The 26,634-nt window shown below is 33.8% G+C and overlaps 1 protein-coding gene across 1 annotated transcript; it reads left to right on the forward strand.

The window, feature by feature from the left end:
* The first annotated feature begins 9,106 nt into the window (after nt 1–9,106).
* LOC131036507 (alpha-dioxygenase 1) lies at nt 9,107–14,262 on the forward strand. Its single transcript, XM_057968410.2, has 10 exons — nt 9,107–9,270; nt 9,365–9,628; nt 10,370–10,519; nt 10,600–10,733; nt 10,997–11,210; nt 11,440–11,585; nt 11,860–12,087; nt 13,134–13,336; nt 13,439–13,682; nt 13,801–14,262. Exons 1-10 carry the CDS (start codon nt 9,160–9,162, stop codon nt 14,024–14,026), a joined length of 1,920 nt encoding a protein of 639 aa, XP_057824393.2. The 5' UTR covers nt 9,107–9,159; the 3' UTR covers nt 14,027–14,262.
* The last annotated feature ends 12,372 nt before the right edge of the window (nt 14,263–26,634 follow it).

Consider the following 26,634-nt stretch of genomic DNA (forward strand, 5'->3'; position numbering starts at 1 on the left):
ATACTTGGGCTGCGAAAATGTAATCTCGGAAGGTGAGTATGAAATCTCTATCCCAAGAAAGTAGTGCAAAAGACCCAAGTCAGTCATAGCAAATCTGTCATGCAAAGTAGATTTGACACTGCTAATGATGGATGTGGTGCTCCCTATAATGATCATATCATCAACATAAAGCACAAGTATCAAGTGTGAGTCATCGTATCACAAAATGTAGATATTCCTATTAGAGTGACACATAGTGAACCCTGCGGAGAGGACAAAGGAATCCATCTTGGCCTACCAAGCCTTGGGGGCCTGCTTAAGGTCATAGAGAGATTTCCTCAGTCTGCAAACCAAGGAAGAATCCTGGATGAAACCCTGTGGCTGCTCCATATAAATCTCCTCATCAAGATCCCCATGAAGAAAAGAACTCTTCACATCCATCTAATGTACAACCCAACCATGAGCTGCGGCAATAGCAAGTGTCAGGCGAATGGAGTTCATCTTAGCTATGCGTGCAAAGGTCTCAGTATAGTCAACACCTAGAACCTGAGAGAAACCTTTTGCAACAAGTCAAGTCTTATACTTATCCACACTACCATCTGCTAGAAACTTGGTTCGATAGATCCACTTACATCGAACCATATTTCTCCTCTTAGGGAGAGGGACTAACTCCCATGTGTTGTTCCTCATCAAGGAACTATACTCTTCCTCCATAGCTTGGTCCCACTGATGAACCCCTTATGCTTCCTGAAATATCTGTGGATCAGAAGAGGTAGCAATGTATGCATGTGTAAGGTCTTGATGCTGTGATCGGCTCCTCCATGTATCTGAAGGATCTCCAATAAGAGAACCCGCTGACTCAAGTGTCTTTCAAGCCCAACGAGGTCTAGGTGGAGGTGGAGAACAAGGCTCCTTAACTGCAAGTGGACCCTATAGAGGTGTAACCCTGCGAGTCAGAGTTGAAGGAGTCTCATCAGCTGAATTACTGGCATCACTATCCACAATGGAGGAAGGTGGAGGAGGTAGAGATGCTAAGCTAGGAGAGCTTTCCTCAAAATGAACACTCCTCTCAATGAACCCCTCATGCGTCTCAAGATCCATCAATCGATATACCTTAACACCCTTGGGATATCCAACAAAAATACAAGGCCGACTCTGAGGTTTGAATGCCTTGCATTTCTATGGAGGAATGCGAGCCCATGCTGGACACCCAAAGACTCTGAAATATCTCACAATCAATTTCATACTAGCCCAAGCCTCAAAAGGAGTAATACCTATCAAAGCTTTGTGAGGAACCCGATTTTGGATGTGTGTGGCACAACTGATAGCCTCTGCCCGAAAGGCGAGATCAAGAGAATGTGCATGTATTATAGAACTAGCCATTTCTTTGAGAGTTCTATTCTTGTGCTCTGCAACTTCGTTCTACTATGGAGTGTAAGAAACAAAATGCTGAAGATCAATCCCCTCAAATGTACAAAAATCCTCAAGTATTTTGTTCACATATTCCCTTCCATTATCTATGTGAAGAATCTTGACAACTTTCCCTGATTGCTTCTTCACATGAGCCTTGAAGTCTTATGAATAAGAAAGTAGACCCAAGTGAAGCGGGAGTAGTCATTAATGAAGGTGAGGACATTGCAGGCCTTACTAAATGAAGGTGATGGAAAGGGACCTGCGACATTGTTATGAACAAGTTGGAGAACTTTCAAAGCTCTCCAAGCTTTCCCCTTATCAAACTTCTCCTCAAGATGCTTGCCCATGGAACATCCTGAACATACACCCTCTGAAAAACTAATTTGAGGTAGACATGTGACCATGTCTTTAGTTCTAAGCTACTGAAGATAGTGGTAGTTGAGGTGACCAAACCACTCATGCCATAGCTTACTTTCTAAATTTGAATGAGTAAGCAAGGCTCTAGAAGGAGAACTTGGCACAAAGTGGGAGAATGAATAAAGTCTTGATTTGTCACTGACTTGTTCCACTACTACCAAGGAATCATTATCACGTTCCTTTACCACAACTGAATCGGGTGTAAACTCAACCTTTTCCCATTCCCATAGTGAGTGATTTGGTAGATAGAGAGAAGATTGGTAGACAAGTTAGGAACATAAAGAACATTCTCAAATGTTCCATCATCCATGTCAACTAAACCTTTCCCTTCGACCTTAACTTGTGTATCATCACCTATGTAAATGTGAGGTACCTTTGATGGCTCCAATGAAGAAAATTGCTCCTTTGTAGAACCCATGTGATAAGAGGCACCCGAGTCAAGTATCCATTGCTATGAAGAACCTGTTGTAGCCACAAATTCTTGCCCTTTTCCCTTAGATTATTTGTAAGAGGAAGGAATTGAATCCTTCTTGTTGTAGGTGGCTGGCAAGTTGATGTTATTTTTCTTAAGAAGATTTGTCAACTCATCAACTTGCTTGGCATGGCATCGCTGCTCATCATGACCATACTTCTTGCAATAAGCACAAGTTGGTTTATCCTTCTTAGGTGGATTCCCCTTCTTGGAAGAGGATGAAAAATTGCCTTGTGATGGAGAAGATGATTATCCTTTTTCCTATTGTGGCTTTGACTTAGATTGCTTCTTCTTCTTGTTGGAATCTTTGCCTTGACTCCCTTGATTAGCCACCAAAGCCTTGGACTTTGAAGACTTGAACCCATGTTCAACTACTTAGATTGTTCCAACATCAACATTTCTATTGAAGCATCAAAGGTAGGTATAGTGTAGGAACTCCCCACTATCAAACGATGAGTTTGGAAGGTAGAAACAAATGCTGCATATGCAGGTGCAAGCTTGTCCAACAAGTTGAATATCAACTGAGCATCCTTTTTGTCAATTCCACAATCCTTAAGCTTAGCTCATTTGCTTTGGTGACATATTCTTGGATTGTATCAAAACTCTTGGGATCCAAGTTGGTGAGCTCATTGTCAATTTTGTAACCTCTGATTTTATCAACTTGACCATACAATTTCTGAAACATTCCCCAAGCCTCTTTGATTGTAGAACACTTCTCAATGTGAAAAATGAGGTCATCTGATACATACTTATGCAAAGTTCCAAGAGCCATGCAATTTTTAGTGAGCCATTCTAACTGAGCATTAGGATTAGGTGGTGCTGTTATTGTTCCATCTATGTAATGCATGAGTCATTTTTCCATTAATTTGCTCCATGTTTTAATTTTCCAAGATGCATAATTATGTGGAGTTAAATGTGAAAATTTATGAGGACTCATAGCAACAAAAATGAAAGAGAACAAGGAAAGAGAGGCACAATCACACAAGACAGCCCCCCAAATTCACTTAATCAAAGAACCCCCCCCACCCCAAAATGATGATTTGGCACTTTATACTTAGTGTGTGTAGAATGGGCTACTTGCAAAAAATGACAAAGTGGACTTCTGGTTTCAACTTTACAAATTTCTCAATGAGGTCAAAGGAGACTCAAACTAATAATGCAAGAGATCTAAACTAAGATCCAAGCAAATTACAAGTACCAAGTATGCAAAAAATGACTAATATATGAATGTACAATATCCACTCAAAATCTCTAAAAATTGATTATATATTAGGAAAGTAGGCAAAAAATTAGGCACTTTAAAAAAAAATGGCACCTAAAAAGGAGGTCGTATGAGCCCAAGCGAAGCCTTTGAAGTTGCAAAATCGAGGATTGGACAAGTATGACTGAGAAAATTAAAAAATTCTCAAAAACATGTGCACGAAAATAAAAAAATAACCACACCACTATGGAGAGTATGAAAAATTAGCCCAAATAAAAAATTACACCCAAAAAGGAGCAAAATTGAGCAAGTTATGAGCCTCCAACATTGACCCAAAAAACCAAACTGCTCAACGGAGAAGGGTCTAAAATTTTCAAATAAAAATGCTAATGTAGGTTGATGTCAGCAAAGCACTGTGTTAAATTTAACGGTCGTATGACTGTCAAAATGGTCATCGAACTCACTAGCTGATCGTATAGACAAGGCTGACGTGGCCCTGACTGAATGGATGACGTGTCATAAGGGTTTCGATGGGCCAGTGGCCTCCTACCATGTGGTGGGCGTAATACGCTGAGGTAAATGCTGACAAGGCTCGGTGGGCTGGTGGCTGGAGCCGAAGACAGTGGCTGGTAGGAGGGCTAGCAAGAGGCGACTGCGACGGGGCCGCCGGAGCAGGGACGTTGATGAGGCTGCCGAGGCTGGAGGATGGTGGAACGGTCGCAGCAGGCTGCGAAGACCAGGGAGCAGACGGGTGAAGCAGTCAATGCCGTCGGGTGGAGAGGACGTCACTACAGAGGATGTTGCCGCAGTGTAGGTACAAGCCTGCAGGTGGTACGACCTTGCGTGCTACGTAGGGTACGACCCCTGCAAAAATCTCCTTTGCCCTTTATTTTTTTTCTTCAAAATTTTCTTTTTTTTATATTTATTTTTTTCAAAAAAAAGTTTCTCCTACATGTAAAATGTTTTTTTATTTTGAAAAAAATCCAAAAAAATCCGTATTGTACTGCCCAAATTGGGCAAAATTTTTCTCCACGCCCAAAATCCAACTTTCGCTAAAATAGGTGGAGTTTATACTTGATTTTTATGGAAATGACCTTCTGAACGCAATGGTGAGGTTGAAAATGCTTTAGGATGCCTCCAAAATGTGCAGTACCTCAGATCTGAAAATTGAAGCCTTCCAAGATGTCTCCCAAAATTAATCAATGAAGCCCCAATGACTTTGATAACATGTGAGATTTTGCCAAGACCAAGGGCACAATGAAAAGCATAAAAAAGAGACAAAAGTATGATAAGAACAAACTATATTCTCATCAATGTGCAAAATGATCAACTGGATTAACCAATATAATGAATATAGACCTGCATATATTAGGCAAGGCCAAATGGACATGTGAGCACACAATCGTGACATGTGACTCAATGAGAAACAAAGGTAGGTAAGAAAAAGTATAATATTCCACAAGAGGTGGATGACCCACCGAATGCGGAGTGTAATAGCAAGATAAGACCATAAAAGATGGAATTTCTCCTACAAGCTACATCTCTATGTGCACACTTCCACTTCCCTAAGTGTCTCATATCCAAACTACAATGAGATGCATTATCCTAAGTTAACTTAACTAAAGTGTAATTATATCCTATAAGAGTAAATAATTAGACCAACACATATTTTCCTTAAAGTTCTATTTTACTAATGGGTAGATTTCATGTCTATGTTAAAAATTAGTAATTGTATCATGTCTAAAATAGACCCATAGATTTTAATAAGATTTATTTTAAAATAATTTAATATTTTTTATATTAATTTACGTGTTATTATATAATACAAATTTTCTTTTAAATTAAAAGAATAGAATATTTGATTAATTATTTTAATAGATTAATGTATTATTAAAATTTTATGATTTCCCCTTACATGCATAATATCACATATACACTATCGTTAACATCATATAGGTGAAGCATATCCCATATTATTCATTCTTCCTACATTTAAATAGGTTTCTGATCTCCTATACCCCATATAATTAATTATCTCAAATTTTAAATAGATTTCTGGACTTCTATAAGTGCATACAATTCAAAGAAATTTTTCTTGTCTGGAATTTGTTTGATTATAATAATTGTTGGCATGACTGATAGTTGTCCGGCAACTTCAGAAACTTCAGAAATTGTGGGTTGTGTTCACATTGTTCCCATCATAGTGGCTACAGTTGGGTGATATAAATGCAGGGAAAGTGAAGCATTATTCTTCATTCCTAAAAGTCGAATTTTGTGGTGGATGGCGATAAAGAGTAATTATTTATGTCTAATAGTGATCATGTGTTGAATTGTTAACAATATAACGTATATAATTTGACTATTGCCGTTATAGGATTTCGTTTTAATCGACGTTGTTTTGGCACGAGGACAGAAAATCAGACCAGCAATGAATGTTCAGTTGGGTGTTTAAATTTAATGACGCTGTCAAATTAAAAAGTAAGAATTCAAATTTGATTGTAATGCTGAAATTGTCAGCTTAGTGACGAATCTGGGCTATCTAAACCGTGAGCTTTGAATAATGTGAAGGACGTGCAAAATTAAAATTGCGTATGAAGAAATGAGTAGAGGATATAGAAATGATCATTACCAAGAGGTATTGCATACGAGGGTATAGAAGGGGAAGAAACTTTTTGAGAATAAAATTTATTTTTCAAATTTTTATTTGAGAAATTTAATGATTATATAAAGTAGTTATTTATGTGAATATTACTTTTCATAATAATCATGTGTTGAATTGTCAATAATGAAATGTAGATCATTTAGAATTAAAACAATAATTATACTTACAATCTTATTTAAGATATAGAATCACAACTACAACTGAAAAAAAAATTAATTAACATAAAATTATTTTTAAAATAAGATATATTAATAAATTGAACAAAATAATTAATTAATCAATATCCAAAGGAAACTAAAATATGTTATAATCATATACTATAATCATCACCACAAAATCACAAAGCTCATTTTTGTTCATTCGAAACAACAAATGGAAGACCAAGGGTCACAACTTAGAAATCCACTTTAAACAATGAGACAAATACAACCAATGGAAAACCAAGAGTCACAACTTAGAATTTTACACAAAGGTGTCCCTCATGGGAGTTGAACTTGGGTCTCCACATTGAGAACTCATTGCTTTAACCAACTAAGCTCAACCCAAAAATTGTAGGTTCAATGATTATTCATATTAAAATGTGAAATAAATATTTATCATTTTTTCATTGGTAAAATTTAATAATTAACTATAGAAATAGATTATAGTTTAACATAACTTAAATATGAATTTTATTTAAAAATCAAAAAATGTAAAAAAACTGGTTTCATCTCATAGGATGTTGGTTAAGGTTGGCCACTTCATAAATCCAATTATAAAAATAAAAATAAAGATAAAAAAGAATAAAATAAATATTCCTTCTATTATATTATATAGTAAATTGAAAAGATAACTACTCTTAAATTTGAAGAATGACAAATATCATATATTTTTCAAATAAAAACAACAAATTATTTTTTTAATTAAAATATAATTAATCTGTATACTTTTGTTACGAAAATGTCGGCATACAAAAAGCCTGAAAAGCTAGTGAAACCTACCATCATTCCGTGGCTGAGAAACTATATTCAAATTGTCATAAAAAATAAACATTATTGAAAAAAGTGATAGCACAAATAAAATGCGAACAATGCAAACGGCATTGCTGACCTGGCTGATTATTAATTTAAATAAAAAAGTATTGTAGAAGTAAACGCATGTGTACTATAAATCTTTTCCCCTTATCGACTACATATTATTTTAAGTTTTATGCATTACTCCATGTTAACAACGACAGTTACCAATCACTCTGTGAAACAAGGCAACAATTCCTAATCTTCAATTTGAGCATATTCCTTGGGTTGATGTTATATATTAAAATTGTGCAACAGTAGTCAAATTCATTGAATTAAATGATTTAACATTTTTAAAAAAAAATTAATAAAAAACTATCATTAACAGTTTATTTATATTATATAATATATATTATAATTATTTATTTATTGAATGTTAATATAAATCATTAAAATTTTTGTATGTGGATTGGAGAGGAGTAGATTAATTTTGGACCCCTAAAGTATCACTGTCAAGAACAAAATTGAACAAGAGAAAGTTAATTCATTGAATTATAAAATTTAACATTTAAAAAAATTGATAACAAGCTATTATTAAGAATATATTTAAATGAAAACATATTTTGTATTATATTCATATTTAATAATTTCAAATATTAAATATAATATAATATAATAATAAATAAATATATTTCAAATATAATATTTTAATAATAAAAACTTCATTTTTATATGAAAGATTTTTTTTAAACATTCATTTAATGATTTATATTATATAAAATAAAAATATAATTTAACCCTTCTCAAAAACATTTAAATAAAAGCTACTATTAACAATTTATTTTAAATCAAATATATTATGTATTATATATTCATATTTAATAATTTCTAATATAAAATGCATTATTATAATAATAATAATAATAATAAATATATTTCAAAGATAATATTTTAAAAATAAAAATTTTCAGTTTTTTATGAAATATTTTTTTAAAGATATATTAAAGAATTTATATTATATAAAATATAGTAATTAAATAAATTATAGAAATATAATAATGGTTCTTTGTTTTCTATTGGGTTAAAAGTCTTTCTTACTTTGCATTAGTCTTACTGATTAATAAGTTTTTATCCTTGTGTCAAATATATATATATATATATATTTACTATCACAATAACCCTTGAACCTCTATACAATAAAAATCTCAGTATCTATCTAAAGTCAGTTATGGGCATATCATAATTGGACTGAAAATCATCATGAACAGGTTTTGGGCAGTAATTTAAGACAATGGCTATTCTCCATACAAAACAGCACAATTGTAAAAACAGTATTGAAAAGGTAGTTTTAAAAAATTGAACCAGTAAAAATGACCTAAAAAGCTGACCTCCCACATAAATCTACCAACCAAACTGGAATTATTTCACAATTCAAATTTAAACAACAGTATATTACAATGGGCTGGAAATATATTATTCAAATTTACTGGGTCTTCAAAGAGAAATTGGAGAACGGTCAAAATATTTGCCTACCAATTTAGATTGAAGATGGATTTGCAACTCATTAATTCAATTCCAGCTCTGTTTAATATTCTTAGAGATATGATCAAAGCACGTTTAATACGACCATACCTGTTTTCCATGTCAAAATATGATAAAAATCCAAGTAAGTTTATTTTACTTTAAAAAAAATCTCCAACGAACGTCACAAATAACGTCTCAGACGACCAAGTCAAAATAAATAAAAAGTCGTGTTTCAATTTTAATTGTAAAGCTTTGAATCATATTACGCGTATGTTTCCCTTGCCTATAAATCTCCAACGAACGTTGGAAATAACCTCTCAGACGACCAAGTCAAAATATATAAAAAGCCGTGTTTCAATTTTAATTGTAAAGCTTTGAATCATATTACAGGTATGTTTCCCTTGCCTATAAATGTCATATCTCTCTTCTTAGTTCTTCATAACGATAATACCTTGGTCTTTTTGAGCTTATAATTGTATTTGCTTTTTATTTCTGATCCATGGCTTTGCTAAGATTGCTCCAGGCTCTTTTACCCACTTCCAAAGTGCTTGACAAGAATTTATATTCTGTATATTCAAGAATGACTTTCATAGACAAAATCCTCTTTCTTGTAAGCCCGCATCAAACTTTTTGTTTTGCATTTTGGGACTAATTTTTCTGTGTGGAAATAGCTGTTGAATTGTTTTTGGGTTTTGTGTTTTCAGATTATACACTTTGTAGACAGGGTGTATGCATGGCACAAATTACCAGTATTTCTTGGACTAGCGTATCTGGAGATAAGGAGAACATTGCACCAGCGTTATAATCTGTTAAACGTGGGATCTACACCAGTGGGTGTAAGATATAATCCAGTGGATTATCCTTATAGAACAGCAGATGGAAAGTACAACGACCCATTTAATCAGGCTGTAGGAAGTGAAGACACTTTCTTTGGTCGAAACATGTTACCTTCTCCTCAGAAGGATGAGGTGATTATAAATTATCCTAAATAATTATTTACATGTTATTCTACTCAATTTTTCATATATGTAAAATTGTTTGCAATTTTTCATATATGTAAAATAGTTTGCAAGGTTTAGATAGACTGAAATCTTTTTGGTTGAGAGTTGAGGACTGAGGGGTATCCATTCTACTGAAGTCATTTACGGCATGATCTTGGGGATTTGCAGTCAGTAAGATCTGATCCTTAATAGATTAACTTTGAACCAATCAACCTCACCAGAAAATCAAAAACCAATTTACTTAATTAAATATATTAAAAACTATCATTCTACCTAATGGTCACCTAATATCATGTTTTGTTTTTTGGTCTGTTGGTTCTGCTAGCTGGTTTTCTGGATTTTGTTAGCTGTGAAGGATGCCTGCTGGTTTTTGTTCTTTTTTGAAAGTAGGCATTTTAATCTTGAACCCTCACCAATTGTGAACCCTTGATTTTTGTGACTCACTGATTTTACGGTTATGTAAAGATTCAGGCCTCTCCCTGATTAATATATTCATAACAATCACCCAATATATCCCTTTTCTCTAAATATAGTTCTTCTAACAAAAATTACTTTCCCAACATTCATTTTCATCCCAAAGACTCTCTTGAGGGGTTGCAATGTCACCCTTGTGAAATCTAGATTATGTACCAGTGCTTCACTATTAAGGAGCTTGCTAGAAATTTCTAAACCCTAAATTTAAATGGTAAGTTCTTGATGTTTAAACAGGTATTGAGGCCAGATCCCATGGTAGTTGCTACTAAGCTTCTTGCAAGAAGGAAGCTGGTTGACACAGATAAACAATTTAACATGCTTGCTGCCTCTTGGATTCAGTTCATGATTCATGACTGGGTCGACCATGTTGAAGACACCAAACAGGTAAGATACATATAGTTTCCCACATTTCTTCTATTTATTCTCAGCCAGTGAATATTTCTCTCATAAATAGCTTTTTGCAGGGACAATTAACTGCCCCACAGGCAGTTGCCCAACAATGCCCCCTGAAGACCTTCAAATTTTTTGAATCTAAAAAAGTTCCTACTGGTTTCTATGATATTAAAGAGGGATACCTTAATAGGAGGACCGCCTGGTGGTAAGATACTGTATTGAATTAGACTGAATATGATTTTTTAACTTAGATATACTCTTTTATCTAATAGGAATCCAAGTAATAAATTAGGCATATTGATTTAGACATACTCTTCTGAATCCAAGTGCTAAATTAGGCATATTCTTTCTTTACTCTGAATCCAAGTGCTAAATTAGGCATATTGTTTCTTTACTCTGAATCCAAAGATTGATTTAGACATACGTTTTCTTTATGATTTACAATGAGTATATTGACTACATTTGCAGGGATGGGAGTGAAGTTTATGGAAACAATTTTGAGCAATCAAAACAATTGAGAACTTTCAACGATGGCAAGTTAAATTTGGGCAAAGACGGCCTCCTTCTCCACTCGGATGATGGAATTCCTATCTCTGGAGATGTGCGCAATTCTTGGGCAGGGTTGTCAGTGCTCCAAGCCTTATTCATCAAAGAACACAATGACATCTGCGACATGCTTAAGGCAATTCATTAATTTCTCAGCCTAATTTCACAGAACCTTTTTATTTCTAAATATCCCCTTTCAGCTTTTTGGTGACCAATAGTAAATCCACTCTTTTGTGAGACAGATGTATTTACTCAGTACGATTCAGCTGTGCATCAATTCAATTTTTTTTTTATATTTACTTATGGAATAAGATAGAATCATTTGCAGGTCAAATTTTCCTGATCATTTATAAATAAACTTGCAGGATAATCACAATGATTTCGACGACGAGAAACTGTATCGCCATGCAAGATTAGTAACATCTGCAATCATTGCCAAGATCCACACAATTGACTGGACCGTTGAGCTACTCAAAACAGACACTCTCCTCGCTGGCATGCGTGCAAATTGGTATGGTATCTTAATTAAAAACCAGCGCTGAAAACAAACTTAGGAAAGATTTTAAATACAAAAATTTCATGAAACCACGTGATCAATTATAAGCATAAAATTTATCTTAAATATCTTCATCATGATAACAGATTATAATCATGTAAAATCTTCGCTCACAATTTTTTCCAAAAATATTTGGTCTGTTTGATACGAACCATGAAGGCTAGAGAATTATAGATCTATGGTATTGGAATAATTCATATCATAAGAGAAGCTGTATGGATGTGACCAGGTATGGATTGCTAGGTAAAAAGTTGAAGGACAGATTTGGTCATACTGGGAGTTCTATACTAAGCGGTTTTGTCGGAATGCCGAAGCCTGAAAACCATGGTGTTCCATACTCTCTTACAGAGGAATTTGTTAGTGTCTACCGAATGCACAGTTTGATGCCAGATAACATCGTTGTTAGAGACATCCATGGAACTTCCGAGAAGAACAAAACCCCTAAGGTTCTTAAAGAGTAAGTCTATACCAATATTTCAATTTCTTGATGATTATTATATGTTAGAATACATTAAATATCAGTATCAATTTCTTAAATATTTTTAGTTAAAACATGTGAGTAAATAATAATTTTGAACTGGTCATCCTGAATTTATTATTTATGATAGATAGACTCAGTCAGCAATAATCTTATTCAATTCGCTATTTAACATATATAAACAATTTGTTGTTTGAGATATCAGGACCCTGGAAATTTAGTTTTGAAATGTTTATATTAATCTATTATTTATTATTTATTATTTAAGATAGGTAGATTCTCAATATTAATTTTTATCAATATATTAATTAAATTTATTATTTAGCATATATAAGAAAATTATAATTTGAAATTTTAGGATTTTAAAAAATTATCTTTGATTTCTGATCAATCAATCTATATTATATAAAAAAATTAAAAATCTAAACTCTAAGACAACATGTATAAGCTCTGACTTACACAAATATAATATTTTAATTTATTAGCAATTACAAATCCATGAATAGACAATTCTATTAATATTTAAATAAAATACAATATTCATAAAAAAATATAGAGGGATTTGGGATCACCCTTTCAGAAATACCAAAAAAAACATTAAAACAGAAACACTAACAGCGAGCAACACAATAATATTCAACATATAGCCCATTATAAAAAGAAAATGGGTCAACTTTGAAAGAGACTCATCAGAAACGAACAAAGTTCAACATAAACGATATCAGATTTCCACAATCTATTAGGATAATTGCATAATGTTTCTGGATTTGATTATGTCAAAGTTTTTGCATCAATGTTTCTGATCACACTCCTTGATCCATCATCAAGATGATACATGAGAGCAACATATCACAACATATCAAAATTCAACATATCAATTAATTCATGTGAGAAGCCAAACCCCCTTCTAATTCTTCTTTTTTATCTCTCAAAGCCAACTTTCTGACGTCTCTTTACAAAAGATCTAGCTGGAGTTAAATAGACTGCATTTTTTTGTGATTAATATGATATTTATTTAATGGCAGAGTGGACTTGAGAAAATTGGTAGGAATCAATGGAGAACGAACATTATCAGAAATTGGGAACGAAAAAATGATTGTATCGATGGGGCATCAAGCTAGTGGAGCCCTAACTCTTTGGAACTACCCTATGTTCATGAGAGACCTTATTGTTCAAGACCCCAATGGCCATGACAGACCTGATCATGTAGATTTGGCTGCTCTTGAGAGTAAGGAATTTCTCTTAATGGCTGAAAAGCTCTACGAATAAATCAATCTGTTTGAAGAGATATACTTATAACTATGCTTATATATTTGATTTTTCTTTACAGTTTATCGTGATCGGGAGAGGAGTGTTTCACGATACAATCAATTCAGAAGAAACATGCTTATGATTCCTATTACAAAGTGGGAAGACCTTACTGATGATAAAGAAGCCATCCAAGTTCTTCGCGAGGTTTATGGTAATGATGTTGAAAATTTAGACTTGCTGGTTGGATTAATGGCAGAGAAAAAGATTAAAGGCTATGCAATCAGTGAAACAGCTTTCTTCATTTTTGTGCTAATGGCATCCAGGTGAACTACTAATCCCTTTTTTTGTGTGTGTTTTCTCAACAAAGTTATAAATGCCAATGATATTTAATATTTGTTCAATTAGTGTTCTTGTGGAAATAACTATGCAAATTTACTGCAGACGATTGGAAGCAGATCGTTTCTTCACCAGTGATTTTAATGAGGAAGTATACACAAAGGAGGGGTTAGCAAGGGTAAACAGTACAGAGAGCTTGAAAGATGTTCTGAATCGTCACTACCCAGAAATGGTGAAGAAATGGGTGAACTCATCCAGTGCATTCTCAGTTTGGAGTGCAAATCCAGAAGCCTTAAACCTTGTACCCCTCTACCTCCGTATTCCTTCATAAGTTCTATTAGGGCATCTGTTGCAGAATGATATAGTCATGAATAAAACATGCCAGCTCCACCTCTGCTGTACAAAACTCTTCCAAATTCTTCATTCTTTTTCTTGCTTCAAACGTTATATCTTATTATTTAATCATTATTTGTTTATTTAAATAAATGGGCTCTCCATTGATTGATGTTGCCCAAATGAAGAATGCATGTGTTTTATTATGGTATGTTTGAAATTTGGAGAATCTTAAAGGTCGTTCATTTGTATATTTCATAATTTATTAATTATTTCTTATATATATAGCATTATCTCCTTGTATCTTTGGTCACTTGTATATAATTTCTAAAGACTTTTTCAAATACATTAGACCATCTAAAATATAAGGGTCAGTCTTAAATCATACACATTAAGCAACCTATTAAGCTTAGAGAACGAGTCAATTGTAAATGTTTAACACTTTTAAGCTTGGAAATCAAAGCTTAATGTGTCTAATTCAAACCCTCTGAAATAGAAGATGGTCAAGGATGGTGGTTAGAATGTATTGAAATATGACATTGATATTAATAAATTCTAACTACTCTTGATCATCTTATATATATTAATTATGCAATGGTTGTTCATATTGGCACAATGACTAATAATAGATACAAAGTAAATGGCTAATTTAATAGTCTAATGTATATAATATAATTAATTAATATATTAATATAATGTTTATATTTAGAAACTGATATTAATGATTTAAATATTGATATATCAATATACATCCTATTAATTTGAATAATATAAAATTATACTCTCATATTAATATATTATAATTTAAATTATATATTAATTATATATAGAAAAAATACTATGTAAATTCTTAGTGGATATACTAACATCCTAATGACTAGTATACAATAATAATCTCAACTAAAATAGGTATTATTCGTATTGTGAATGGTAATAGTACTATTGAGCAATTATAATATACTAATACCATCTATATATGATTCTTATCCATTATAACACTATAATGTTAACCTTGATATAATAAATATACCATTCAGTATTATACAGATAATTATATTCCTTAGAACAATATCTCTTTATTTACTGTAATATTATTATTATCCTATTTCTACAATATAAGTATTGATCAGTTTACCATATACAAAAGGATGAATACGGTTCTTTTTCAAGCTTGTGTTTGCCTCATGTCACTTAATTATCTCAAGTCTACAATGAAATATTTATAAATCGGTCACGTTAGTTGTTTGATATTACCTACTCGAGAGCAATTTATGATAACACCTAAGCAATGATGGTGTAAGAATATGGGTATATATATAAAGAAATGAAGATGATCAAAATACTAATATATATTATGGGTATATATATTTGATGTATTAATATATATGAGATGGTTAAGGGAAGTGGTTAGGATGTATTAATATTAATGTTATATATTAATACATCTTAATCATTATTCTTATCATCTTATATTTAATATTAATAAGATGGTCAAGGTAGTGGTTGGGATATTTAAATTATATTAATAGTTTAGTATTTTAAAAATTATATATTATCTATAAACGTGAGTAGCATATAAAATTATACTTTCATATTAATATAATTTTATATTAATAATATTAATGTTATATTAGTATGTAGCATATTAACTAGGTAATTACTATTTAATAATATAATTAATATTAATTATTATATATTTTAAGTATGATATTTAAACTATATATTAATTTTATAATTTACATCTAAATTATATATAAAATTATATATCTAGTCATAATGCTATATATTAATACATACTAACCATTACCCTTGAACTATTATTAATATTATTTTATCTAGTATATATAAGAGTATATTTTTATATTAGTATTAATATATTTACTAATTAATATTAATATTAATTAGTAAAACATATAATTTTAATTTTATAATGCACATAGTTAATTTATATCATAATTAATATCATAATCTATATAGTTCAATGCTTATATTTAGAAACTAATATTAATGTTATAAATAGTGATGTATCAACATTAAAACATTGATACATACTAAATATTGTTATCATTATACAAATTTTATATTGATACCTCAATATATAGAATATTAATATTAGTTTCTAAATATAAGCATTAAATTATATTGATTACCATATTAATTATTATATATCTTAACTATGATATTTAAAATATATATTGATTTTCAATTTACTCCCAAATTATATATAAAATTATACATCCTATTCATAATGTTGTATATTAATACATCCTAACCACTTTCCTTGACCATCTTAATATATTAGATTATATTAATGTTAATATATCATAATATTATTATAAAATATTATAATATATTAATTAATACTAATGTTCTAAATATCGATACACTAAAGAGTAGTGGTTGAAGTTAATGATTTTTTTTGTAATAGAATTAATATTAATTTGTAACAATGTGAATTTAATGATGTGCTTTGTGTGTACTAACATAGGAGGTAACCTAACCTTATAAATATACAAGTATACATATGCTAACCTAACCTTATTTCTATACGTACATTATGGATATATAAAAAATGTGCTAAACATATTGTTAATCTCACCAATGGGTTATAGTCCTAGTTATTGGTTAAATCCAATAACTTCTTATAGAAATTCACTTCCTTTCTAAGGAGTCATTATTGAACAATTATAATAAACTCACATTTTTACAAATTGAAAAACTCATTAATTCATTGTTTTACAAACTAATTGGATTATACTAAAAATGAGTATATACAAATGCATTAATACATTAGACGATCAGCTTTATATAACATTATCTCTTTTAAAATGCTATATTAATACATCAACCATCTAAAATATAAGATAAGTGTAGTATTTCCTATATTAAATGCAATAATACATTATCTAAATTCACAAATGATATTAAGAAGTATACAAATATATATTTATGTTCTCCAAGTATAGTTGTGTCTGTAATATTCTTAATATATTAATTATCTCAGTATGTGTGTGTATATACAAACATTTTGCATGACGCATTGCAATTTCACAACTTTGACTTTTGTCTTTTCCATTTACCAACAAAACATTGAAACGATTGCATGTAAACAAGAAAGAACAATGTCTTCTATATGCTAGAGAATAAATCATGTTTATATATGCAAATCATAATATTAATAGTGAAAACAAGATAACGGAAAGGAGACCTTTTGTAACTCTTTCTTAACCCTACCATTTACTCTTGCAAAAATCGTGCAAAGCGCTTTGTGGATGGCATAGATTAAATTACCTCGGACAAACAAATATTTGTTTTCCCATGTCAATTGCACAATTTTGACCTCATATTAAATCTCCTATCTTGGTGGTGCCAACAAAGACTGGCGTGACTATATTGGGTGACAATATGACTTCCACATCAATGAGTATTGAACAAAATAAGAACTCATTTACTATGTCACGTTTAATATCTTTTGAACAAAATAAGAACTCATTTACTATGGGTTCATTGTATTGCTAAAAATTATTATATTGTTTCAGTTACTATGTCATGTTTAATATCTCATTTGATAGTCTATTGACTGTCTTCTTACTGTAATTTTATGCATTATTTCGATAGAAATAAGTTATAAAATGCCTTAAAAAATATCATTTCAATTCTGATGAACTATTTAAAACATTACAATGTTTCAAGTAATTCACAAATTATAAATCAGCTACTTAATTAAACCATAAGAAAAAGATACAACTTGTGCAAGACCACAATGAAATACATAAATATTTGCTATTTGGTTTTCATCCATTGATCAAATTAAATTTAATGAGCCCTTTATAAACAATTTCCCCCATGAGCCTATTTTTTGAAAATTCTTTTTGATATAAAAAATCTTTCGATCATTAGGAAATGAAAATTGGAAGCTAGTCAACCTAAACCAACAACTAGGTTAGTACAAGAATGATGAAATTTGAAACATTTTTCAGCATGAGACCAATATACATATTCTTGGCGATCTACGAAAGCTTTCTACCAAGGGTATTCCCAAGATGATCACTGGGTTAGGAAATTGTAATACTAGAATTTAATGGTTGATCTTGTCACTAAAGGGTTCAAAAATTGATTTGTTTCATTATTTTGACAACATGAAGTATAAAAAAATATACCAAATTTATAGGTGCAAAAAAAAATTATTTTCTGGGGATGCATGATTCACTTTTGATAATAATTTAGAAATCTTTATGGTGTAGACTAGGTACTTAATCCATTAGGGTACTCCACAACAACTCCAATATGCACTAAACCGAGACCCAACAATCAAACCTCATTTTGTGCCTCAAGGACACCAAAAATAAAGAACCAATATCAACCCTTATCAAACACCTGATTCTTAGTTAACTACCCCAAACTCCATCTAAAAACACAATCACAGTCACCTTTTTTTAATTCAAATAAGTGGGGAAGTTCCCCAGCCCATTGCAATTGTGGAACAAACATAAAAATCTTCTTGTTCATAAAAATTATCACCGCTTTTACCTTTTCTTTGAACATATCACTATCATTGTTACCTCTATCAATTTGTACTTTGTAAGCATCTCCAAACTAAAATATCTAAGGTATTTCATCATGTAACACATGTATGTTATACTCATGAAATGAAGAATAATCATATTCAATTTAATATTTCTCATTGTTCATCTCATTGTCATGTTCTAATTGCTGGAATAAATCATTTATATTTTAATTATTCACTTAATTATATTAATTGACTGAAAAATTGATGCCTTAGTTAGTAAGTAATTATTGGCATTTATTAGTGTATGCAGGAAAAGCGGGTCGATAGAACTCAAAATGTGGAAAATGGAGCTCTAGGGAGCCTTGCTCACACACTCACATAACTTCTTGGTGCAAGCTATGGAGTAATAAAGTATCACTCAGCTTCCCAAGGTGGGTCCCATGGTTCTCTATCTTAGACAGTCCCTCAAACCAATGTTTTTGCTCTCAGATCACTGAGCAAAATGGTTTAGGGATGGCAAATACAAGAATGAGGGATGCTTTGATAGATTTTAGAATGAAATGCATCCTAAGCTATGCATGATTCTAGAAATGCAATAAACTAACTATAAGATGACAAGGTTAGCATGAATACTATCTTAACGTGATATATTAGTCTATGATTGAGCTAAATGATAAAGAAAGTATTCTAAACATGCATATTTAGACTAATTCTTATTTAAAGAGAGGGTAAAATGATGAGCATAAAAAATGATATATGAAAGCTTGAATGTATTTGAGCATAAGTGTGATACTACAAACTTGGATTGATCTCTAAAAATGGAGGAATGAGAGCTCTATTTATAGCAAAAATAGGGCAATGGATGGTCAGGATTGAAAGAGTTGATCAAGGGTTGAATTTGAAAGTTGGGAATCCATGTTTGAAATTGGCACCAATGAAATGGTGACAAGTGTCAACATAGGGTTGGGTTGAGAGAAGGGGTTGGAGGCATTAAATGCCTAAGAAGACCTTATGGTTATCTAGAGGGTAAAGGTTAAGCTTAAGTTAGGCTTACCTATTGGATTAAGAGTTAATCCAAGGATAAACCCTTGTGTAAATGATTAAGAAATAATCATGGTCAAAGCATTAAAGGCTTGATGAGACCCTTGGGTTGGATGAAGGTTAAGTTAGGGAAAAAGTCTCTAACCATGTAAGAGGGTTGAATTAACCATTAATGGTTTGGGAGACTTTGGGAAATTAAGTGGTTGAAGACTTGAAGCCTTTAATAGTTATCAAAGACTTTAAAGGTTTGAGAAGTGACTTCCCTTTGTTTAGGGATGTGACAAAGTTTAGAAGATGGGTTAAGCTAATTAGAAGCGATTAGAAGAGTCTAGAAGAAATTAGAAATAGGTTTAGGAAGGCAAGTGGGAGATGTAGGAAAATGCAAGTGGATGGCGGGATAATAGGATTTAATTGAAATAAAGTTAATTTAATTCAATTTGGTTGTAATTTGGGGAAATTAAATAAATTAGATTTATTCAATTTAGGATAAACTATTTAATTAAATTTGAATTTAATTAAAAGTGGATAGAAGGGATTTAATTAAATAAAATGATTTATTTATTAAATGGTATAGTGAATTTAATTTAAATAAATTGAGTAATTTATTTAATTTAAATAGAAGAATGTGTGTAATCTAATTAAATTGGATTTAATTAAATAGAGAAATGAACATAAAATATTCATTTAGGAATATGGTCATTTTTATATGTCTACATTTTGCCCCTCTTTGAAGTGACGTGTGTGCACATGTTATTTCAAAGAAAATGATGCGTTATTGTGATTTTTGGTTAAATGCAAATTTTGTGTCGCCCTTATGATTTGCAAGTCATGCCCCAGATTTGATTTGATGCATGATGCCCCTTCGGGAGATGAATCAATATTTTAAAAATTTTGATTTGATTTGGCGTTTTGTGTTTGGTGTGTATGATTTTGTCTATGTGAAATGTGTGTAAATTGATTCATCTCTCGATAATTTACAGATTTTAGGGTATAAGGGAAACCGCGACCATATTACATGCCTGGTTTACTAACCCTAATTTCATTTTCCTCCTATGAAAGGGGAAAAGAGCTTTGATTTGATTCATTTGTGCATTGTTGACTTTGGAGAAAGAGAAATTTGGTCTAAAGTCAAAATGCTTATCCCTTATTCCAGACATCATTTTGAGTGCGTTCAGAGGTACCGAAGACCTGCCGTGCATGGACCACCAGTAAGTCAACACTTTTGACCCTTTTTTGATTTTTGATTTTGTCATTTTTGGTCATTTTTTTATTTTTGAAATTCGGTTTTAGCGTTTTAGCACATCAAAGTCATAGATTAGCGCATACGAAAATTTAGGTAGCGCATCAAGCTAAATTTTAGGGCTACGTCTGAAACAAAATAGGGTAGTGCATAGAAATTCTAGGGTAGCGTAGGGAAATAAAATAGTGAATGCCAAATGTAGGGTAGCGCATCAGGGCAGCAGGGTAGCGCATAGGGTAGACCTAGCACATAGGGGTCACAGGGGTTCGCATGGGTAAGGCGGTTTAGCGCGTGAATAGGGTTGAGTGCATAGTGCAGGTTAGGTGGTGCATGGGGGGAAAAGATTAGCGTGTAGAGTCAGTCTATCACATAGGGTAGATAGAGTAGCGTGTAGGAAAAACAACCTAGTGCATGGGGGATTTTAGCACAGCGAGAATCTATTTTAGCACATCTGGAAAAATTTTGCGTGATGAGGTGATTTGTGAAATTGTTGTGTCGTGCTGTCATGATTTTTATGGATTTGTCCAATATGAGTGTCGATATAACTTGTTTTGATTTGTGATATTTCAAGTTATGCATAGATATCAATGTGTTGTGTTGAGCAAAATATGATTTATTTGTGCACTTTGTTTCAAGTTCAATGTGTGAAGCCTGATTTGTGTTACAAGCTGATATGGGTTGGAAACTTGAGTTGTTTTACAAGCTAATATGGGTGGGAAACTTGAGTTGTTTTACAAGTTTATGTGTTTTGTAGACTTGAGTTGTGTTAAAAGTTGATATGAAATGATAAGATTTTGAACTTGATGTAGATGAGCAAATTGTTTCATGTTGTTGATGTGAGTTGGATTTTGATATCTTTGTTTTGATGTGGAAACTGATATTGGATTCATTTTGCTGGTTGACAGGAGCGATTGGGTGTGGTTCAGTCGTAGGAGCGATTTCCAAGGCCATGGACATTGATATCGCGGTTGACCCAAGCCGACCTTGATATCATTGAGAGATGTGGTTTGATGTCCCTATTAGATATGCCTCAGTTCACTATGAACCGGGGGCTACTTACAGCATTTGCAGAGAGGTGGCACAGCGACATGAACACCTTTCATTTTGCTACTGGAGAGATGATAGTCACACTAGAGGACTGTTATAGGATCCTGCGCATTCCCGAAGTAGGTGCACTACTACCATATGAGAAGTCAGAGGAGGGTGGTACAGAGGCACTTCGCCACATTTTTCACAATGAGATAGTCTACAGATATGAGATCCCGTGGCAAGAGTTCTTAGACCTGGATTATGCACCCCTTCCATCAGTACTGGCAGGGTTTATTGGTGGATTCCTTTGTCCTAATCGGAGGTCAAAGGGATTCTCTGTGGGATGGGGGCTGGTATTAGAGGAGATGATCACACAGGATCGCAGGTTCTCATGGGGATCGGCTATGCTAGCCCATCTATATAGGGGCCTGCATGAGGTGATATACCTCGGTTACGATAGTTTGTCAACTGGCATGTGACTGTTACAGGTATGGTGCTGGGAGCATATTCCAGCTGCGAGGCCATTAGTAGATAGAGATAGGCCCGTGGGATGCGCATATGCTTGCGAATATAGGGGTCTAGTTGTCCAGCGAAAGCTGGGCAAACTAGAGCATTGGAGGAGAGTGCTAGATGACATTGATACGGTCACATGGTGACCGTATACGGGTTGTGAGGTGTGGGCGGAGGATGGGTTGGAGATTCCCTTTGTGTTCATGACGAGATATCTGATTGGGAGGACCCCATTTGTCATCGAGAGGTTTGTGGTGACTAGAGTTTTGAGACAGTTTGGTCATCAGCAGGGTATACCATAGGGAGCTTGCTTATATGCCCGGTGGAGGCAGGATGTAGCAGATTATGGTTCGACCATTGATAACGTAGTGGCGGTGGAGGAGTTTGTTGGGTTGGCGGGCTAGATATGCGATTATGCCCCAGAGATTCTAGATGCGGGCATGATCGATGAGTTCACGAGATTGTTTGCTGTGTGGGTGGTGGCCAGGATATCTGATCCCGAGGAGAGGCGGCCAACATTTGATGATCATGATGAGGAGGGAGAGGGAGATGATGAGGATGATGGAGGAGGAGGATGAGGGAGAGGAGTTAGAGGGAGATAGGGAGATAGAGGGAGGAGAGGAGATAGAGGTGTGGAGAGAGCGGTTAGACAGGGGGTGATAGACAGGGGGAGAGGCAGATTAGCTATTGGAGTCGGTGGAGAGGGGAGGGTGGGGGAGGTGCTAGTTGTAGTGGGGGGCACTAATGAGATGATGCGACCAGCACAGAGGAGGAGGACGAATGTGCTCCCACCTCCAGCACCGAGGACAGGCAAAGTGGGAGGGGTTGCCCCTACATAGGTACCGCTATGGGTTCGGGTCCCTACTCATGTTGAGGATGCTCAGATTCGGACCCTGCAGGTGACTGTATAGCAACTACAGGCACATGTTTTGACATATCAGCGACAGATTACACAGTTGACCACTGAGCGGGATACAGAGATAGAGCAGAGGGGGCGAGCGGAGGAGCTTGTAGCCAGTGTGCAAAGAGCAGCGGCGGGTGGTCCGATGAGAGACACCCTGAGAGAGCTGGCATTGAGAGCTCAGGAGGCGGAGTACTACCAGCGGCATTATGAGGTGGCGGTACCCAAGGATCGTCGAGTACAGAGCTTCACACAGTCAAGATCTAGTCAATCTCGAGATACTGGGTCACGGTCCGAGAGTCGAGGTGTGACAGGGCCACCGAGACAGGACCCTCTTGGAGATCTAGGGGTGGGGACATCTAGAGCCAGACCATCTTCGTCAGGGGATAGTCATACTTGAGAGACGTGGTCTTTGTTGTATTTTTGCTCATTGTATTCTTTGTACTGGACATAGTGATGATATATTTTGTACATTTTGATCATTTTTGAGATATATATATATATATATATATATATATATATATGGCACCATTTTCTTTGATCATGTGGTGTGTTATATGGATGGATGTGCTTATGTGCTCTTTTCGTTTATGTGATGATGATGCAATGCTTAAATATATGATATAATGTATGATGCAAGATGTATGTTTTTATATGCTATGAGATGTATCGTGAAAATGAGATGTAACTAAATGTAAAATGATATGCAACTATGTTAAAATGATATGCAACTATTTGTAAAATAAGATGCAACTATTTTTAAAATGATATGCAACTATGTTTTTGGTAGCATCCTCATTCTGTATTTGCCATCCGATATAGCCATATGTTGTTTTCTTTCTTTGTAGGTATCATCATTGAGCATTGATTTATTTAGGATATGTTGAAAATTTATACAAGCATAATGGTATAATTGAACCATAATGACCTGAGAAAAATTTACATGATGTTTGATTTTGCAAGATAGCACAAGCGTCAAGGTATAATTGAACCAGGATGATCAGAGTGCGGATTACGTAAATAGATAAGATTAAATCATTTGTATGCGTGAAGTGGAATCAGGCCTTCAGTGATATTCGATGTATCACGTCTCGAGGCAAGTATTCACACAGTACAAGTGATCGCTTCCTAGACAGAAGACTAAGAAAATATTGGAAGTTCCCCATGATCTCTAGCTTTGAAGCATTTAGTGAGATAAGGAAGAGAATCCAATAATTGAAAAAGTTCAAAAATGCAAAAATAGTCAAGATTTTTATGCGATAATGCAACATTTAGTACTTCAGAAAATCATCCATCCTTGGTATTTCTTGAATTGTTTTGTTTTTGTTTTTGCGATGAAGCGTAGTTGTGGTTGTTGGATGTCATGCTTCTAGATTTTGCAAATAGTTTTGATGTCTTGAATGTGTGCAAGTTTTGGACGATTTTAATGCCCCTAGTTGACTGTGCCTCTTGATGTGAATATGTACAGTGATTTCCAAGCCATGGTGGAATGTGGTAAGAGGATATATATGGATAAACTAGGATAGTGACTGCATTAAGTATGTCCTAAATGGATATGTGCTAAGTGTCAGGCGATGGTCGATAGTGTTTTTATGGATAAAATGGTATGGAGGTAGATAGAGGAGCCGTTATTTCACAAGAGCACCTGTTTACCAGGTTTTCACCAGTTGTTTTTATTGTACTTTGTGTTTTTGCTTTTTCTAGATTTTTTGATTTTTTTGCTTGTTTTGGCTTTTTCCGTGCACTAGGCTACTTAAGTGTAGTATTTCTTTAGATGAATGCTATTAGTTGGTTCGTCGAGTACATCTCCTTCTGAAGTTGTTAGCTGATAGGTACCTGATCCATAGACTGATATGATGACATAGGGACCCAACCAGTTAGGTTCAAATTTCCCTTTCTTTTCTCGATCTTGCTAATTTCTTGGATTTTCTTTGAGGACTAGGTCACCAATTTTGAAGTTTCTGGGAATGACCTTGTGATTGTAGCTCCTGCACATGCGTTGCTGATATGCTTTGAGATGAGTGTAAGCATGTTTGTGTCTTTCATCTAATAGTTGGACTTCTTGCAGTCGATTAACTCGATACTCTTCATCTGGGATTAAACCTTTTAAAGAGACTCTGAGAGACGGGATTTCTACCTCCAGGGGTAAAATGGCTTCTGATCCATATACCAATGAGTATGGTGTTACTCCTATAGGTGTGCGGATGCTGGTTCTGTATGCCCAAAGTGCTGGATTAAGTTGTACATGCCAATCCTTGCTTGCATCATTCACTGTTTTCTTTAGGATTTTCAAGATTGTCTTGTTGGATGCTTCTTCTTGACCATTTCCCTATGGGTAGTATGGTGTAGAAAACCGATGTTGGATTTTGAATTTTTCACATAGTTCTTGTACATCTTGGTTTTTGAAAGGTCATCCATTATTTGTGATAATTGAACTTGGAATACCATATCTACAAATCAGATAATTTAGGATAAAAGAGGCAATTTGTTTCCTAGTCACCGTGGTCATGGGAACTGTTTCTATCCATTTGGTAAAGTATTTTGTTGCTATTATAATAAACTTGTGTCCATTTGAAGATGAAGGATGAATTTTGCCAACTAAGTCTAGTCCCCACTGACAAAAGGGCCAGGATGTTGTAAATGGCTGCAGTTCCTGTGCTGGTGCATGTATCCGATTACCATGGATCTGGCATTTAGGACATTTCTTGGCGAAGTGGTATGAGTCTTTTTCCATTGTAGGTCAATAGTATCCCATTTGTAGAATCTTTTTAGCAAGAGTAGTACCACTTGAATGTGTTCCACAAATACCTTCGTGAAGCTCGTGTAAAGTAGAATCAGAATCATTATGATCAAGGCAATGAAGAAGAGTACCATCTAGACCTCAACGATACAAAGTATCAGCGGTAAGGGTGTAATGGGCAGCTTGCTGGATAAAGTTACATTTTTGGTTACGAGATTGGTCAATTGGTAAGATATTGTTCTTGAGGTAGTCATATATTGGTCCATATAACGGAGAATCTAAACCAGTCAAGGCATAGATAACCTAGGATTCAGAGTGGTCATAGGCTGGGGTGAATAGTTGCTCTACCAGGAACTCGTAATGACTCTATTGCTCAGGAATTTGTAGTAATGAAGCGATAGTAGCCATTGCATCGGCGGCTTTGTTGTTCAATCTTGGTATTTGCTCGAAGGTGATGTGCACAAAATACTGTTTGAAGTCATCCACCATTCGCTTGTAGGGTAGTAGCTTGTCATCCTTTGTCTGATAGTCGTTGTTGATTTGATTGATGACTAATTTTGAGTCTCCATAGACCTTTAACTCTGTGATTTTCCATTCTATAGCCATTTTGATGCCTATAACTAATGCCTCATATT

Source organism: Cryptomeria japonica, chromosome 5, assembly GCF_030272615.1.
Source record: "Cryptomeria japonica chromosome 5, Sugi_1.0, whole genome shotgun sequence".
NCBI classification, from domain to species: Eukaryota; Viridiplantae; Streptophyta; class Pinopsida; order Cupressales; family Cupressaceae; genus Cryptomeria; species Cryptomeria japonica.